Genomic DNA, 16,023 nt, shown 5'->3' on the forward strand with positions numbered 1-16,023 from the left:
TATTATTATTATTATTATTATTATTATTATTATTATTATTATTATTATTATTATTATTATTATTAAGCAGCCTGAGTTTTAAGGTCTTCAGGAGAAGGCTTTGTTTGTTTGTTTGTTTTTTGGTTCAACAAATATCACAGGCTTGTTTAGTGAGGATGAGGGAGGGAGACTTCTCAGGGGCTGCTCCCAGACTATGGAATTGCCTCCCATGGGAGGCTCAGTTGGCTGTTTTTTTCTTCTTTCTCTGCTCTCTTTTCACTGGCAAGTAAAAACTTTTAATTGATTATGGCAGAAGTTTAGTAATGGAGTGTACTTCACTTTTACATATTACACATTTTGATTAAAAATAATAATTTAAATGTGATTGTTTATTTAATGGTATTTCCTTTTTTTTAACAGTATATTTTTTAGTTTTATTTTTTGTTGAACCTATGTTGTAAGCCACCCATCTTGAAAAGAAGCAGGATATAAATATAAAATTAAAGAGAGAGAGAGAGAGAGAGAGAGAAAGAAAATGAATGAAGGAAACATGTATTTCCAGACAGAGAATGCAGTTGGAGAGTTACTGCAAAATGGTAAACTGCAACGAATTTAATTCTCATCTGGATATGCTTCATCCAGTTGCAGGACTCTGAACTGGGAAAGACATTACCTGTTCCTTCCTGGGAAGTGGTTCCAATGTAAACAAATGTATTTTGATGCATCTGCTAATTCATGGATGAGGAACCTTCACAGGTTATGGGCAAAGTCAACACAGTTACTTTAAAACTAACTCTTCTGATGCAGAAATAAGTGCAGAGGTGGGGAAGCTCTAGTTTTTGTGTGGATTCTAGCCCCCATCTGCCCCAACCACCAAGGTCAGGAATAATAAAACATATAGTCCAGCATCATCTGGAGCTTCCAAAGCATCCCCTCCTTCACACTTAAACCTGTTTGGGAAAAGAGAGCTTTCAGGTAAGCATCCTCAGTCCACCCATTATCTCTGGAGACTTGTTACCCTGCTGTCTGCAGTCAGTCATATAATTACCTGTTATGCAGTTATGTATTACTCTGGCATTTTCTGGGCAAGAGCCTACACTGCAGACTAATTCATTTCTCTCAGACAAACTGTTGGCTCCTGAAACTTGCAGTATATTTGAATTTGGCATTGGCCCACTGTGTGGTTATGTCTGCTGGGCTTGTGCCAGGGCAGTGAAACTGCTGCATTATAGAATCATTCAGTTGCAGGGAGGACTTTTAGGCCAAACCCTTCTGCATCATGCAGGAAATATAAAGTCAGAGCACTCCCAACAACTGGCTGTCTGATCTCTGACTGAAGACCCATAACAAGGGGGAGCCCCAATATTAGGCTCCCATTTTTAAACTGATGCCTGCTGAACTTATTGCTGAGCTTCCCTGTTACATCTTTTTCTTAAGAACAGGGCACAGAAGAAAAAATAGTTTTAAGGGGCGAAACAGTCAGCCCCTTTGCGGCCAATTCCCAGCTGCTTTGGAGCATGTTGTTTAGACGACGCACACCCCTAAGCCAGCATGAAACTGCCATGAAGCTGCCTACCCAGCCACACGGCAGGTAGCTTAGGGATGCTCCAGTGGCATGGCATTTATATGCTGCAGGAGTGCTGCAAATCTGTGGCAGCAGCAGAAAAGCTGGCTTTTTACTGACTCAAAAAGAAGCTGCTTTCTGCTACATCTTTCTGTGCCAGCAAAAAGCCGGATTGGGGCTGCAGCATGTGGTTCCTACAGCCCCGATTTGGCAATCATCAAGTAAAAGCTGTTTGACAGAGGAACACATTTCCTCGGAATGTGGTGGAGTCTCGAGGTTTTTAAACAGAGGGTGGATGGCCATTTGTCAGGGGTGCTTGATTGTGTTCCTGCATGGAAGGGGATTGGACTGGATGGCCCCTGTAGTCTCTTCTAGATTTATGATTTTATGATAACTCTACCCCCTTTCCATGATGGATGCTTCTTGAGTGGAACTCTACTCCCTTTCCATGATGGATGCTGCTTGAGTGGAAGCAGAACCTGTTTAAACAGACTGTTGGCCTTGTTACTGCCTTCATTTCTACTTGTGGCCCTCCAAGTGGTGTAGGACTACAGATCCATCACCCCCTCACTTCCAATGAGCTCTCTTCCTAGAACTGATGGGACTTGCATTTCAACAATCCTATGCCCACCTGGCCTTAGTGAATCATTCAAACAATTGTCTGACTGTCGTCTGTGTTGTTCTGGTTGAGCCAAGAGCGCATGGGGGATTCTTCTTTCTGCCTTTGGGATCCGTGAGACAACTATGGCGGGAATGATATCTTGCATGTATCTGGGCTCATAAGATCTTATAATCTAATAGAAGTTACAAATAAATCTCTTACTCTTAAATTATGATAATATAAAATAAAAACATATAATATAATGTATAGTGGCCCCTTGGTATCTGTTGGAGTTTGGTTCCAGGACCCCTGTGAATACCAAAATCTGTGGTTACCCAATCCCCTTACATATAGTGGCACAGTAAAATGGTGTTCCTTATATAAAATGGCAAAATCAAGGTTTGCTTTTTGGATTTTCTTTTTTGGATTATTTTCAAGCTGTAGATAGTTTAATCCATGACTACAGAATCCATGGCTTTGGAGGGCCAACTATATGATAGTTGATTAAATAAATGGATTCCTTTCTTTGGTATTCTCTGATGTACTGTACCTCTTCTTTGCCAGGTTCCAGATAAAGGCTATAAACGTCTGGCGCCTGACCAGCCAGTGGGTCTGAGGCATACAGGCTACGTCATTGCTGTCCAGAACATCATTAAGGTAAATGTGATCTGACACTTTCTGACTAACTTTTTGCTTCATTGTTTGTAAGGTAAGCCTTTTGAGAGCTGTGAGAAACCGTTGGCTTTTGACATACTGGTGGACTATACTTTCAGTCATTACTAAGCAGCACCTGTCAGGTTTGATAGAAGCTGTAGTTCAAGAACATCCAGAAGGCCTTGCATTCCAGCCTCTTGGCCCCAGTTCTAAGAGCACTCAGTCAAAGGAACGTGTCATCAGTGATGCTTGGCTCAAATTAGCCTCATGGCCTTTTCTAGCAGCTAAGTTTGCGGTAGTGTGAGTATAATCCTTGAGTCAGCCCTGACCCAGCTGGGTCTCTCTTCCAGTTTTTTGCCCACCTAGTGGGTTTTGCCTGAACCAATGAGCAAATGAGTGAAATCAAATGTGTTTTATTTTGATGTTTTGCGCTTCCTTTTCATTCAAATTATCCTTGGGGCAGTTTGCAAAAATAGAAGGTGGGGGAGTGGGGTGGACTCCATGATCAGCACCTCACCCACCCTGAAACCTCTTCTGTAGCCCTCTTGTATCCCTGCCCTTTAGGAGGTCATTTTGCCTAGGTTCTGAGTTGGCTTTTGATATTCTCCCTGACATCCTATTTCCATGTTACCTGCCCCAATTGAATATTTTATTCTCACTATTATAGTAAGGGAGGGGGCTAGTGATTGTGATACTGCCTGCTCAACTTCATAAAGAGTGATAATCTTATCACTAAGTGTATCTGGGCCTTATCAGTGGTGACTTCTTCAGTCTTGAAAATGAAACTCTGATGAGCCAAGTTTATTATTACTTAGGCTTGACTGATTTTTAAAAAATTGTAAGAATAAGAAATAAAGAAACACTGTAAAATGTCACCTAGGCATTTCTTGATGTTTAGAACATTTGTGGGATGATCATATTGTAAATAATATTCAGCTTAAGGGGGAGTGTGGGACAAGCAGAAAGTTTTCTGACTTCCCTGGAAGCAACCAAATACTGCACAGTAAGGGAACTATGACTATGAGGAACGTGTTGGGGAAATAAACAGATATAATTTCAGGTCTGGACACATGGCTTCTGAGCCAAAGTGCCCAAAACAGGCAGAAATATATTCATCCATTTCTCTGTATTGGTCAGAATCATAAAATCATAGAGTTGGAAGAGACCCCAAGGTCCATCTAATACAACCCCCTGCCATGCAGTGATACACAAGTAAATTACTCATGACAGATGGCCATCCAGTTTCTGTTTAAAAAGGAAGAGAGTCCACCACCCTCGGGGCAGTGCATTCCACTGTTGAACAACTCTTACAATATGAAAGTTCTTCCTCATGATTAGTTGGAAGTAATGAGAAAGATAGCTTGTCACCATAATAGGGCTATATTTGGGGGAGGAAAGACTGTCCCATCTAGGCACCTATGGAAATAAAAAGACAAAGAGGTGTGATGGCCTCATGGAACTGACCTTCACATCTCTATGCAGGACACTGATGGACATGTACAAGAGCTTGAGGTGACCTGCACAAAGTCGGAGGCGGCAGAGAAGCCCAAGGCCTTTATCCACTGGGTGTCAGATCCTCTTATCTGTGAGGTTCGGCAGTATGAGCGCCTGTGAGTATCGAAGTGGCAACAACTTTGAACCAACTCAGATTGGGAGAAACCTTGGGAAGAAGGCACGGTCAGCTGGACTTCCCTCCCTCTTGGCAAATATCTGGTAGTGGGAGCCTCCCCACTTTTATTTTGCCCTTGGACACTCTGATAAGAGGAAGAACTAAGAGAGGAGATTACATGTGTCATCTCCTTCCTCCCCTACCTTAACTTTATCCCACCCTCATTATTTATACACATCTTCTTTCTCTTTCCCCTTCCCCAGTTGATGTTAATGGCTTATTTTATGACTGGAGTGAAACAAAAGTTTACTTAGTAGTTCCTGTAATCCATAAAAATTCCTTTCACACTACATTCCATGCAAAATTGATCCAAACTAGCAGTGTGGTTTTTTTTTAAAGCCATAGGTTGCTGATTGTTCCCAAATTTGCACAAAAAATGTTTGGGATGTCAGCAACGTTTGAGATGTCTACAACACCAGGTGTGGTCAATATCGGTTCATCAGGAAGCAACTGTAGTGTAAAAAAATACAGAAATGTGGAATGTTGGATAAAGAGGCATCAAAAGTGGTTGACAGATCAGATCTAGAACCTAATTATGGTCTTCATTTAAGTCAAGTTGAATAACATTCAGGCACAGGATGGATTTTAATAACATTAAAGATAAACTCTTTAAATTGCAGTATATGCATACATTGTGAAGTAATTGAAGAGGGTGGAACAACATGAGATTTCCAGTTCTTTTGAGTTTATCCTGATAAAGGTGGAGAACCACAGAGTCTGGGGTGGCCCTGTGTGGCCCTCTGTAGGTCCCCATTCCATCACATCATAATTTGGGAGTTCCTCATCTTTAGTATATCCCCCCCCCTTTTAAGGATTGCAGTGCCTGTCCTAAGGCTTCGTTACTGTCAGCCAAAATATGCAAATATTTTTGGATCTGCTTTTTTTGTCTTTGCCCCTACCCACCACCAAAATATGGTCCCTGAGAACTTCCCTGAAATGGAACATCTTACATAGAACTTCTTGTGACCACATCTGTGGATGGGCGTTACAGCTTACAGCAGACATGACTTTGCTTCAATATTTAGGGCATGGACTGACAACTTCCAAAGATCCAGGGGCTGCATCAGCGGTAGGGCTGCTTTAACCTCATGAGACCCTTTGATCAAAACTAGAAATAATCATTAGCCAGGCTCAGTGCCAATAAAAATTCTGTGAAGAAAGTGTTCCCAAACTGAAAAAGCCCAGTGGGATCTGGCTCATTTGCAGACAGAGATCTAAAGCAGGACTATTGAGGATGACTGTCACATTTCACCCTTGATGTTTAGGCAGAAGATCACATAGAATCAAGGCAACCCTTGAACTACCAGAGTCCCAAGTAATATCTAAAGTTCAATGATTAAAGCCAGCACCTTGGATTGAGCCTGAAAATGCACAGTGAGCCAGTGCTGCTGTTCAAAAGATGGGCTGGAAGTTCTCCAGCCCCCATTCTTGCTAGAACAGAACCAAATTGCCCTTGGCATACACTGATTTCATTGTCCTCCAACATGAAGCAAGGCATCCCCATGTTTTCCACATAGCACTGAATCATGCAAGTTAGAGCAAGTATCTCAAGCTGCCCCACTGCAAAAAAAGGAGCTTTTCCATGGAGTGGTAGTTCCCTTGTTGCTTCTTGCAAGTAAATATGGAGAAGAGTTCCAAGAAACATTATCTGCCCAGTTTGCTCTGTTCAGTGAAGTGACTCAGGCTTGATATGTCTGTATGACTCATCTGGTTCCCCAGAGGAAAGAGAGGGCCACTGTACTTGGCAAATAGAGATGTCTTGTGTCCTGTGGAAGCTTATCATCCTTTCCAGCAACCCAGTCCAATTTCTAAATATGACTTACTCTTTTCATTTGCAGATTCCTACACAAGAATCCTGAAGACCCCACAGAGGTGCCAGGGGGATTCCTAAGTGATGTAAACCCTGTGAGTGATGGGGTCCAGTAGCTTTGGGCTGAACAGAAATAAGGTGGCAGATGGAAGGAGTGGAGTGTGGGAGGGAGGGAGGGAGGGAGGAAGGATTCAGTAAAGGAAACTTATTGTAAATGAAAAGGTAGAAAATGGTAAAATGTGCTGTATGTGGGTTGAGATTAAATTACAAAGAGTCTTAGATAAAGCAGATTAATCTCTCAACCCTTCCCTATCTTTTTCCTCCCCTTCAGGATTCCCTCCATGTAATTGAGAAAGCTTTAGTGGACAGATCTGTGACTGGAGCTAAACCATTTACCAAATACCAGTTTGAGCGGCTTGGCTATTTCTCTGTAGATCCTGACACAACAGATTCAAAGGTGAATTCCAGAAAACCCCTAAAACAAGAGTGGGCAACTCTGGGAAGCCAGTGGGCTGCACTCCTCCATTACATCCTCCCAGTGCAATATATACGGAACAGTTGCACCAAATGCCACCTCCACTGTTCTCTAAGTGCTGTTGGGGGCATTTCTGCATGTTTTTAAAGTGTCTTAGACCATTTTTAGGCCCAGGAAAGGCCTTTTTTCAGAACAAGAAGTGGCCAGAAATTAGTTATGATTTACTTCCAGTTTTAAAAAGAGCAAGTTTCTGGGCCTAAAATGGGAAAAAAAACGAGCCCCAGGAGGCCAACAAAAATGACCCTAGGCGTTTCATGCAACCTGCTGTTTCCCCAACCCTGCCTGAAAACAATATTGTCTAGGGGTCTTGAACAAAGCTTAGAAAACTTACTGTTTGAAACAGCTGTTCCTAGATTGCACAACTGCAGATGATGCTAGCTTTCTTGGGAAATGTAATCCAAAAAAGTCAGTTTCCTAGATTTTGCTTGTGAAACCAGATTGGAGGGATTGGGCAACATCTAAACTGGGCGGTTGTGGAAGCGCGGTTAGAGACATGTGTTTTTAATGTCATTTGCTTCTTCTGCAGCTTGTGTTCAATCGAACAGTGACCCTGAAGGAAGATCCTGGGAAGGTGTGACAAAGTTTCCACAGGCGGTTTCTTGCTGGCTAGAAAATTGTACAGGAGTCACTTCCCCAACTCCTTCCCCTGCTTAGACAGGGGTGATGGTGGTGTGCAACACCTGCACAGTTGTCTACTGTAGTGCCACAGTTGCCTTAACATGCATCCTGGATACAGACTCATCAAATCAATAAAAAGGAGCCTCCATTTGTTTTCCTGTGTTGTTGGGGATGGGATTGAAAATGGGAGACAGGAAGGGACATTGCTTTAGCTGTTGTGGGTGAGTGGGTGTATCACATTCCTAAAGTCTATAGCCAAAGGTCCTCATAATGGAATATGAGTCTCTTCACTAAGCAGAAATGTTGAATCACTGAGAACTTGGTAAACCCACACCTTTAATCCCATTGAATCAAAATTTCTACTTTGCTTGGGCCTTGAAATTGGATTTAGGCCCAAAGGTACATATTCTTTAAATTCTCATTTTTACAGCTGGATTTCATATTCCAAACAGCATCTTTATTCAGTATTGCTATTCTGGAACCAGAATGGGCTATTGCGAATAGAATGTACTGTGAGCCAGAATTAGCTTGGATCTTTCTCTTTGTTTTAGAAATTTGTATATCACCTTTCTAGGCAAAATGTTATGTGTTGACTGGCCAAACTCAAAGGGTGCTCAACAATAGTTCCTTTTCATCCTGGAATGTAGTGACCAGTTGGGTGCCATAGGGTCCTGTCCTAGGTCCAGTGCTAGTCAAGATCTTTATCAGTGACTTGGATGACAGAATTGGGAGCATACTCATCAAATTTGCAAATGACACCAAATTAGGAGGAGTAGCTAATACTCCAGAGGACAGGATCAAAATTCAAAATGACCTAAATAAACTGGAAAGCTAGGCCAAAGCTAACAAAATGATATTCAACATAGAGAAATGTAAGGTACTGCACTTAGGGCAGAAAAATGAAATGCACAGATATAGGATGGGGGACACCTGGCTGAAAGAGACTACATGTGAAAGGGATCTAGGAATCCAAGGGGCCGTTCAGACTACCTTTTACCCTGGATCAGAACCCAGATTAACCACGAGTTCAGATTGGCCCTGACCTTTCCACAATTGAATCCAAGGCTTGCACACCCATTCAGGGGCAAACGCCCCTTAGTGCGAGTCTTTTGAAAGGGGAGTAAAGCTGTATTTAAAAAAAAAACTGGGTCCAGTGAATATGAACTTGTCCCTGGTCATGATCGGGGCAAGTTCAGGGGAGGGATTTAGGTCAGAGAGAGGGCAGAGGGTGGAACATGCCTCCCCTTCATCAGGGCGAAGGAGGAGGGAGAAGGAGCTGGGGGAGAGAAGGGGGCCATGAAAGGCAGAATCGGGAGAAGGAAGGAGCCGGGGGAAAGAAGGGGGCAATGAAAGGCAGAATCAGAAGGAGGAGGAAGGAGCCGGGGGAAAGAAGGGGGCCATGAAGGATAGAACTGGGAGAAGAAGGAAGGAGCCAGAGGAAAGGTCAAGTTCAGGGGAGGTAATTAGGTCAGAGGAAGGGCACAGAATGGAAGAAGCTTCCCTCTCACACCGGGCAGCTTTCTCTCTTTTTATTTTTTATTTTTGACAGGCTATGTGCATGCTTTTTGCTACAGGGTGATACTTATAAGTAGAATGTGTGTCTGCTTGTGCTACTTTCCCTTTCATTTGCTTGCTCCCAGCATGGCACTTTGCAAGAGGCTTTTTTTTCTAAATTATTTTTATATGGGAATGTTACAAATGTTTCTCTTTCAATTTGGCAAATGAATGCAGAATGTATGCGTCTGTAAGGAATTTTGGGGTGGCTGAGGGAAAGCAAGAGGATGCAGAGATGGCATTTGGGGTGAGGAATTATTATTATTATTATTGTATGTGTATGTGAGCCATTTGGGTTGGCAAAGCAAGAGGATGCAGAGATGGCATTTGGGGTGAGGAATTATTATTATTGTATGTGTATGAGGCATTCTGGGTTCGCAAGGAGGGAGGATGCAGGGATGGCATTCAGTTGCATTTTGGGGTTGAAAACAGAAGCAGAGGAAGATCCATAATCTGTAGTGACCCAAATACACACACCTGGAGGTTTTTAAATCTGACAAAATATGCGCACACTGCCGCCAGTTTTTTTTTAAAAAAGGAGGGGGGAAGCACCCATCCAGTTGCCTAATTGCTGTAGGAAACATCACCGTGACGAAAGCAGAACTGAATTTGATTGACAGCACAGGAGCCTTCATTTTAAACTGGTACCGCAAATGTGAACTCTCCGCAAAGAGCTGCAATGGAATTCAGGGGTAAATTACCCCAAATAAAGTAAATGAAAATGGGCACTTGCTTCTGGACAGATTCGGGAGAGGGAAACCCGGATCTGCCCAGTTCCATCCAGCACAAATGAGTGAGTGAGAATGGGGCCCAAGTAGACCACAAATTGAACATGAGTCAACAGGGTGATGCAGCAGCTAAAAAGGCCAATGCAATTTTAGGCTGCATCAATAGAAGTATAGTGTCTAGATCAAGGAAAGTAATAGTTCCACTCTATTCTGCTCTGGTCAGGCCCCACCTGGAATACTGTGTCCAGTTCTGGGCACCACAATTCAAAAAGGATGTTGAGAAACGAGCATGTTCAAAGGAGGGCGACTAAAATGGTGAAGGGTCTTGAAACCATGCCCTGCACTTAGGGTGCCGGGGATGTTTAGCCTGGAGAAGAGAAGTTTAAGATATGATGTGATAGCCCTGTTAAATATTTGAAGGGATGTCATATTGAGGAGGAAGCAAGCTTGTTTTCTGCTGCTCCAGGGAACAGGACCCGGAACAATGGATGCAAGCTCCAGGAAAAGAGATTCCACCTCAACACTAAGAGGAACCTCCTGACAATGAGGTATCAGAGAAATATGGTCCAGAAAAAGGCATTGGTTCTGATACACTGAAAAAGAAAATAGGAAGATGGCTCTAGCGCTAATACACTGAAAAAGAAAATACGTAGAAAGAAAATTAGAAAGATGACAACTAGGGTTTGAGGAGGAGTGGGACAAAGAAAATATATGGACATGGAGGCATGAAGCCTTGCACAAGAGACAGTGCAGAACAAAAAACAGCAGAATCTGTTTTTCCTATTTTTTTTAAAAAAAATCTCACAGCCTGATCCTGTAGATTTTAGTGTAGTACATTAAATAACACGATCTATCTATTTTATTTTTCTCCACCTGATAAAATTAATTGTAAAATGTTTTGCTGTTGCTTCCATAACATCTCTAAGGCTTCCTGGAGCAGAGCTTGGGAAATGTTTTTGGATAGCAACTCTTGGGATTCCCCAGAATTTGGTTAAGGGTTTCCAGGAGATGCTTTCCAAAAAATAACTTTTTCTAAGTTCTGTAAGAAAGTCATACCATGTGACCCCTTGGAAATCTTGCCAAGAACTCCGTTTAGTTTCTGAACCTTCCTTACGTATCATCCACATATTTTCTAACATTTATGGGCAAGAATAAGAAATGATATTCAAGGAAGTTGATTTGACCAGACTGGGATGGAATGCAGTAAAAGATGGGGAGAAAATCATCTCTGGAAGAAATGCTATTAAATCAGAGCTTTGACATACTACTCTTAAAAACTACTTAGTTCCATTACTCATTAGCGTTCAAAAATAATAATAAACCTCCATCATTATCCCCAAATATTCCTGGAAACGTCAGGAGTTTGAACCCAATTTTTCTCATCCCATTTACACTTTGTTAAAAGTGACCATCAACAAAGCTGTCTCTGCTTTTTTCCAGTGATGGAGGTGGAAATATCTTATAACATGGGTTGATTCCATCTTGTTGCTCCAAAATAGACAGGAAAAACAGACTTGAAGAAAGGAGCAACCCCCACCATCCCTCAGTCTTTTTCCTGCCTCGGCTCTGAGTAGGCTTTGTTTTTCTCTTCCTTGACTTTGTCTTAAAGAATGTAATGCTTCTTCTAATATTTATTCTATACTTCTTATATTCATGATCTGTCCTCTCCTGCCTTGACCTACAAAAACAACTATGTTTTCTTTAGTCTTTGCTCTATCCTTTGACTTTCTAACTGCTAAACCAAAGCCAGACATGGAGCAACAGTTCAGAAGCTGCTGTGAAGCAACTAGGCCCATCTCCAGCATTAAAGAAGAAGACAGCCCAGCCATGTCTGGCTGAAGGGGCTGAAAGGCCAGAGAGCCCAGGTGCAGCCAGAGGAGGGAGATCCCTCTGTCCTTGACCAGATGCGCGCCGCTGCAAACTTCAACCCCTGTAAGGGGTCTGCGCAGTGAGATGGAGAACCTAAAAGGAATTGGTTCAGTGGAGGAGGGCTATTCCCTGTCCTTAACCAAATGGTGCCACACCGCAGTCACCAACCCTGGCTGGGGTTTGGGCAGTGAGGTGGATAACCTAAGAGGACCTTGGCATGGCTGGAGGAGGGAGAACTACCCGTCCTTGGCCAGAATGTGCCCCTGCAGACATCTAACCTGGCAAGAGGTTTGGGGGGCGGGGGAGAGAGAAGGCAGATTTCAAGAGGCGAGTGGTGATCCGATTCTTAATCCTATGTTTGTGAGTTAAGCTTTATCCCAGACATTTGTTTCTGGTTTGCACTCAGACCCCAGTTACCTCAGAACTGCAAGTGGAGAGTTTGTTTCTGGCTTGCATTGCCAGTTTGAAAGAGGCCTCAGTTATCGCAGAAGTGCGAGTGGGGAGTTTCCCTCCAAAACCAACTGCCACCTCCTCCCTTCATTCCTCCATGTTCCACTCAGACTGAAGGGATCAGAGAGGGTTAGCAAAAGGAATTCCCAGGTGCAGGGAGTCTTCTCTGTCTGCCCCACCATCCCCTAGTTTAGAGGTTTCAGTCTCCCTCTGGGGGGAATTTGGCCAAACAATTCGTTTATTGTGCTTCCCTTTTTAAAATAAGAGGCAAAGCTGGAACTGAAGGTGTGGCAGTCATTTTGATTAAGGACATAAAGGCAAAAGAGGAAAGGCTGCTGCTTCTGCTAACCAATATGCCTCTAGTAAAACAAAATAAAGTAGCAACTGTAGTTCATTCCTCAGAAGAGGAATGTGATCTAAGAAAGAAAGATGGGAGCCTTTCAGTAGCTCCTGAAAACTCCTGAAATCTGTTAGACTTTTGGGGACTGATTATCTTTTATGATTATTGTATTTGTTTTTAATGGTATTATTGTATAAGACACGTGGCACCTCGGAGCGTTCCAAGACCCGTGGCACCTCTGGCAAAATCTTGGCGGTAAAAGATGGCTTTCGGAGGGCCCTCTTTGGAAGCGGGGCGGTAGTGGTCCTTCCACAGCGGTCGGCATCTCAGCAGGATTTTTCTCCAGTACCAGATCAATCATGTCCAGCGCTGCCAGGCATGCCAAGCCTTTAGTCAGGTCCAGACCCCCGACCCGTATGAGAATTGCTGGACCCTGCTATGAGAGGAGGACCATGGAAGCATTGTGGACTGCCAAGAGAAAGAATCAGCAGCCCCTTCCGCCAGGCAACAGGTCTCCGACCGGCTCTCCAAAGCCCAGCAGTGGCTGGAGCAGACTCCGGTTTCAACAGCCGCCAGGACCAGACTCCCCAAGGCACAGAGTCCAACATCCAGTGATCCAAGAAACCCCAGGATGGTGCTATGCTTGTGCATCTACAAACCAAAAAGATGAGGATCTCTGGGGCAGAGAAGAAGACGTTGGGGAGAAAAAGGTGCAAACCCCTTGAGGAGTTGGAGGCCAGGTGCTGCTGCAGTAATGAGACCCAGATGGACAAGACACCAAGGAGAGAACCATATTCGCCACCATCATCAGGTATGCCTGGGCTATGGCTGGTAGCAAAATTATAATGTTAGAAAGTACCCCCAAGGGACATCCAGTCCAACCCCCATTCTGCCATACAGGAATGCATAGAATCCTGGAGTTGGAAGGGACCCTCAAGGGACCATCCAGTCAAACCCACTTCTAACATTCAGGAATACATAGAACTGGAAGGGACCCATTCAAGGGCGATCCATCCCAACCCCCTTCTGCCATGCAGGAATACACAGAACCCTAGAGTTGGAAGGGACTTCCAGGGGTAATCCAGTCTGACCCTCTTCTGCCATGCAGGAATACATATGATCCTAGAGTTGGAAGGGACTACTAAGGGTCATATAGTCTAACACCCTTCTGCAATGCAGGAATGCAGTTGATTCTAGAGTTGGAATAAACACATCGGAGGGCCATCCATTCCAACCCACTTTCCACTATGCATGAATACAGAAAATCCTAGGAAGAGACCCCAAGGGCATTTTAAAAGCAGCGGAGAAACAGCAAACAGAAAGGGAGAGGATTAATTGGGAGTGTCCTTGCAAATTCAGGAAACATTGAAAGGTTTGCAATGAAAGTCAGCTGAGGACAAAAGTGGGAGGAACAGAAGAAAACCGAGATATTTTGAAAGCATCTGAGAAAATGAGAAGGTAGAGGATTAGTCAGGATTAATCCTTGCAAATTAGGAAAATGTTGGAGGTTCGGGGTTGCAGGAACAAGGGAATGGCCATACCTCTCACAGCTATGGGGTACAGCGTCTGGGGATGATGGTGACCATAATTCCTGCTTTTTTGACATTTCCCCCTCTTTCTAGCCATCGGTGCAGATCCTGCCCTGTGACGATGGCAGCATCTCACCAGCTACTTGCAACTGTCTCTTCTGCGAGCGACATAGACCTCATTCCTGGCTGGTGTCTCACAAGATCCGGCCTGACCTCTCAGCCAAAGAAGAGGCCCAACGGTTACAGGTGGAGAACCCATGTCCCAGATTGTGGAGGCCTTTGAGCGGCAGACTTTGCAGGAGGCCAAGAGGACAGAGAAGAGGGGAGGCCAGGTGACCACGACGGTCAGTGAGCCCAAGCGGGTCCAGCAGTCAAGCAGCGCCAAGGTCCACAAGTCTCATCCCTCAGAGAAAGAGAGGGATGAGGAGGCTAGGACTCTGCAGCCAAGGAAGTGCCCCAGTTTAATGGACAGACTGTGGGGAATCCATTAGGGTTGGGGACTGGCAGAGTTATTGGCCCAGGAAAGGGAAAGAGGGGTTGGTCTTAGTGTATGTTGGAAATTTGTAAATAAAAATTATCATGTAATCATAGAATCGTAGAATTGGAAGAGATCCCAAGGGCCATCCAGTCCAACCCCCTGCCATGCAGGAAATCACAATCAAAGCATCCCCGACAGATGGCCATCCAGCCTCTGTTTAAAGACCTCTAAGGAAGGAGACTCCACTACACTCCGAGGGAGTTTGTTCCACTGTCGAACAGCCCTACTGTGAAGAAGGTCCTCCTAATGTTGAGGTGGAATCTCTTTTCCTGGAGCTTGCATCCATTGTTCCAGGTCATGTTCTCTGGAGCAGCAGAAAACAAGCTTGCTCCCTCCTCAATATGACATCCCTTCAAATATTTAAACAGTGCTATCATATCACCTCTTAACCTTGTCTTCTCCAGGCTAAAGATCCCCTGCTCCCTAAGTTGTTCCTCATAGGGCATGGTTTCCAGACCCTTCACTATTTTACTCACCCTCCTTTGGACACACTCCAGTTTCTCAATGTCCTTTTTTAATTGTGGTGCCCAGAACTGGACACAATATTCCAGGTGGGGCCTGACCAGAGCAGAATAGAGTGGAACTATTACTTCTCTTGATCTGGACACTATACTTCTATTGATGCAGCCTAAAATTGCATTGGCCTTTTTAGCTGCTGCATCAGACTGCTGACTCATGTTCAATTTGTGGTCTACTTGTACTCCTAGATCCCTTTCACATGTAGTCTCCTTAAGCAAGGTGTCCCCCATCCTATATCTGTGCATTTAATTTTTCTGCCCTAAGTGCAATACCTTACATTTTCTGTGTTGAATATCATTTTGTTAGCTTTGGCCCAGCTTTCCAGTTTATTTAGGTCATTTTGAATTTTGATCCTGTCCTCTGGGGTGTTAGCTACTTCTCCTGATTTTGTGTCATCAGCAAATATAAGTATATAAGAAGAAGAAGAAGAGGAAGAGGTATGCACAGAAGGAAGAGTCTTTGAAACCCCCTCAGCCATATAAATCCAGACAGAGTTTGATTCCAAATGCATAAACAGCCTCCTGGCAACCTACAGTCCAGTATGGTGGGTAATGACTCCCACCATCCCCAACCATAATGGCTGTTGGCCATGGTGGATGGGGATGGTGGGGGTTGTAGTCCAACACATTGAGAAGTGCTGGGATGTAGGAGGATGCCCTAAGTTTCTTTGGCCACAGTAGCTTTTGTAAAAGTGTGATGGCTTCACTGCCAAGATACCTCTTGAAACCTAAGTATTAGAACTTCATAATAAAGGCTACCGTGGTTTTTATTATTTTGAAAGTCTGTTAGACCTGGGATACCTCTTGAAACCTAAGTATTACAACTTCATAATATAGGCTAATATGGTTGTTTTTATACTGAAAGTATGTTGGGCTTGGGAGATTATTATTATTATTGCAAGCCCAATAATATGGAAGATGATGGAAAGCATGGCAGTGTGAACAATGACCATAAAACCCCATGATAGGTTCAGCTTAGTTTGGAAACAGTCTTGAAAGCACACAATGGCAAAGCTATAACATCATCATCATCATCATCATCATCATCATCATCATCATCATCATCA

At 43.7% G+C, this 16,023-nt stretch overlaps 2 protein-coding genes across 2 annotated transcripts in view; both read left to right on the forward strand.

Moving 5' to 3' along the window:
• QARS1 (glutaminyl-tRNA synthetase 1) overlaps positions 1-7,584 on the forward strand; it is a 30,249-nt gene extending 22,665 nt beyond the window's left edge. The window contains exons 20-24 of the mRNA XM_042454043.1: positions 2,709-2,801; positions 4,281-4,408; positions 6,306-6,372; positions 6,609-6,734; positions 7,339-7,584. Of these exons, the coding sequence (XP_042309977.1) occupies positions 2,709-2,801; positions 4,281-4,408; positions 6,306-6,372; positions 6,609-6,734; positions 7,339-7,389 (465 nt within the window). The 3' untranslated portion in view covers positions 7,390-7,584. The remainder of the gene's footprint in view (positions 1-2,708; positions 2,802-4,280; positions 4,409-6,305; positions 6,373-6,608; positions 6,735-7,338) is intronic.
• Positions 7,569-16,023, forward strand: part of LOC121923527 — a 14,051-nt gene continuing 5,596 nt past the window's right edge. Inside the window, exon 1 of the mRNA XM_042454044.1 lies at positions 7,569-7,651. The gene's annotated coding sequence lies outside the window, so the exon portion shown is untranslated. The remainder of the gene's footprint in view (positions 7,652-16,023) is intronic.

This window comes from Sceloporus undulatus, chromosome 2 (genome assembly GCF_019175285.1).
Source record: "Sceloporus undulatus isolate JIND9_A2432 ecotype Alabama chromosome 2, SceUnd_v1.1, whole genome shotgun sequence".
NCBI lineage: Eukaryota > Metazoa > Chordata > Lepidosauria > Squamata > Phrynosomatidae > Sceloporus > Sceloporus undulatus.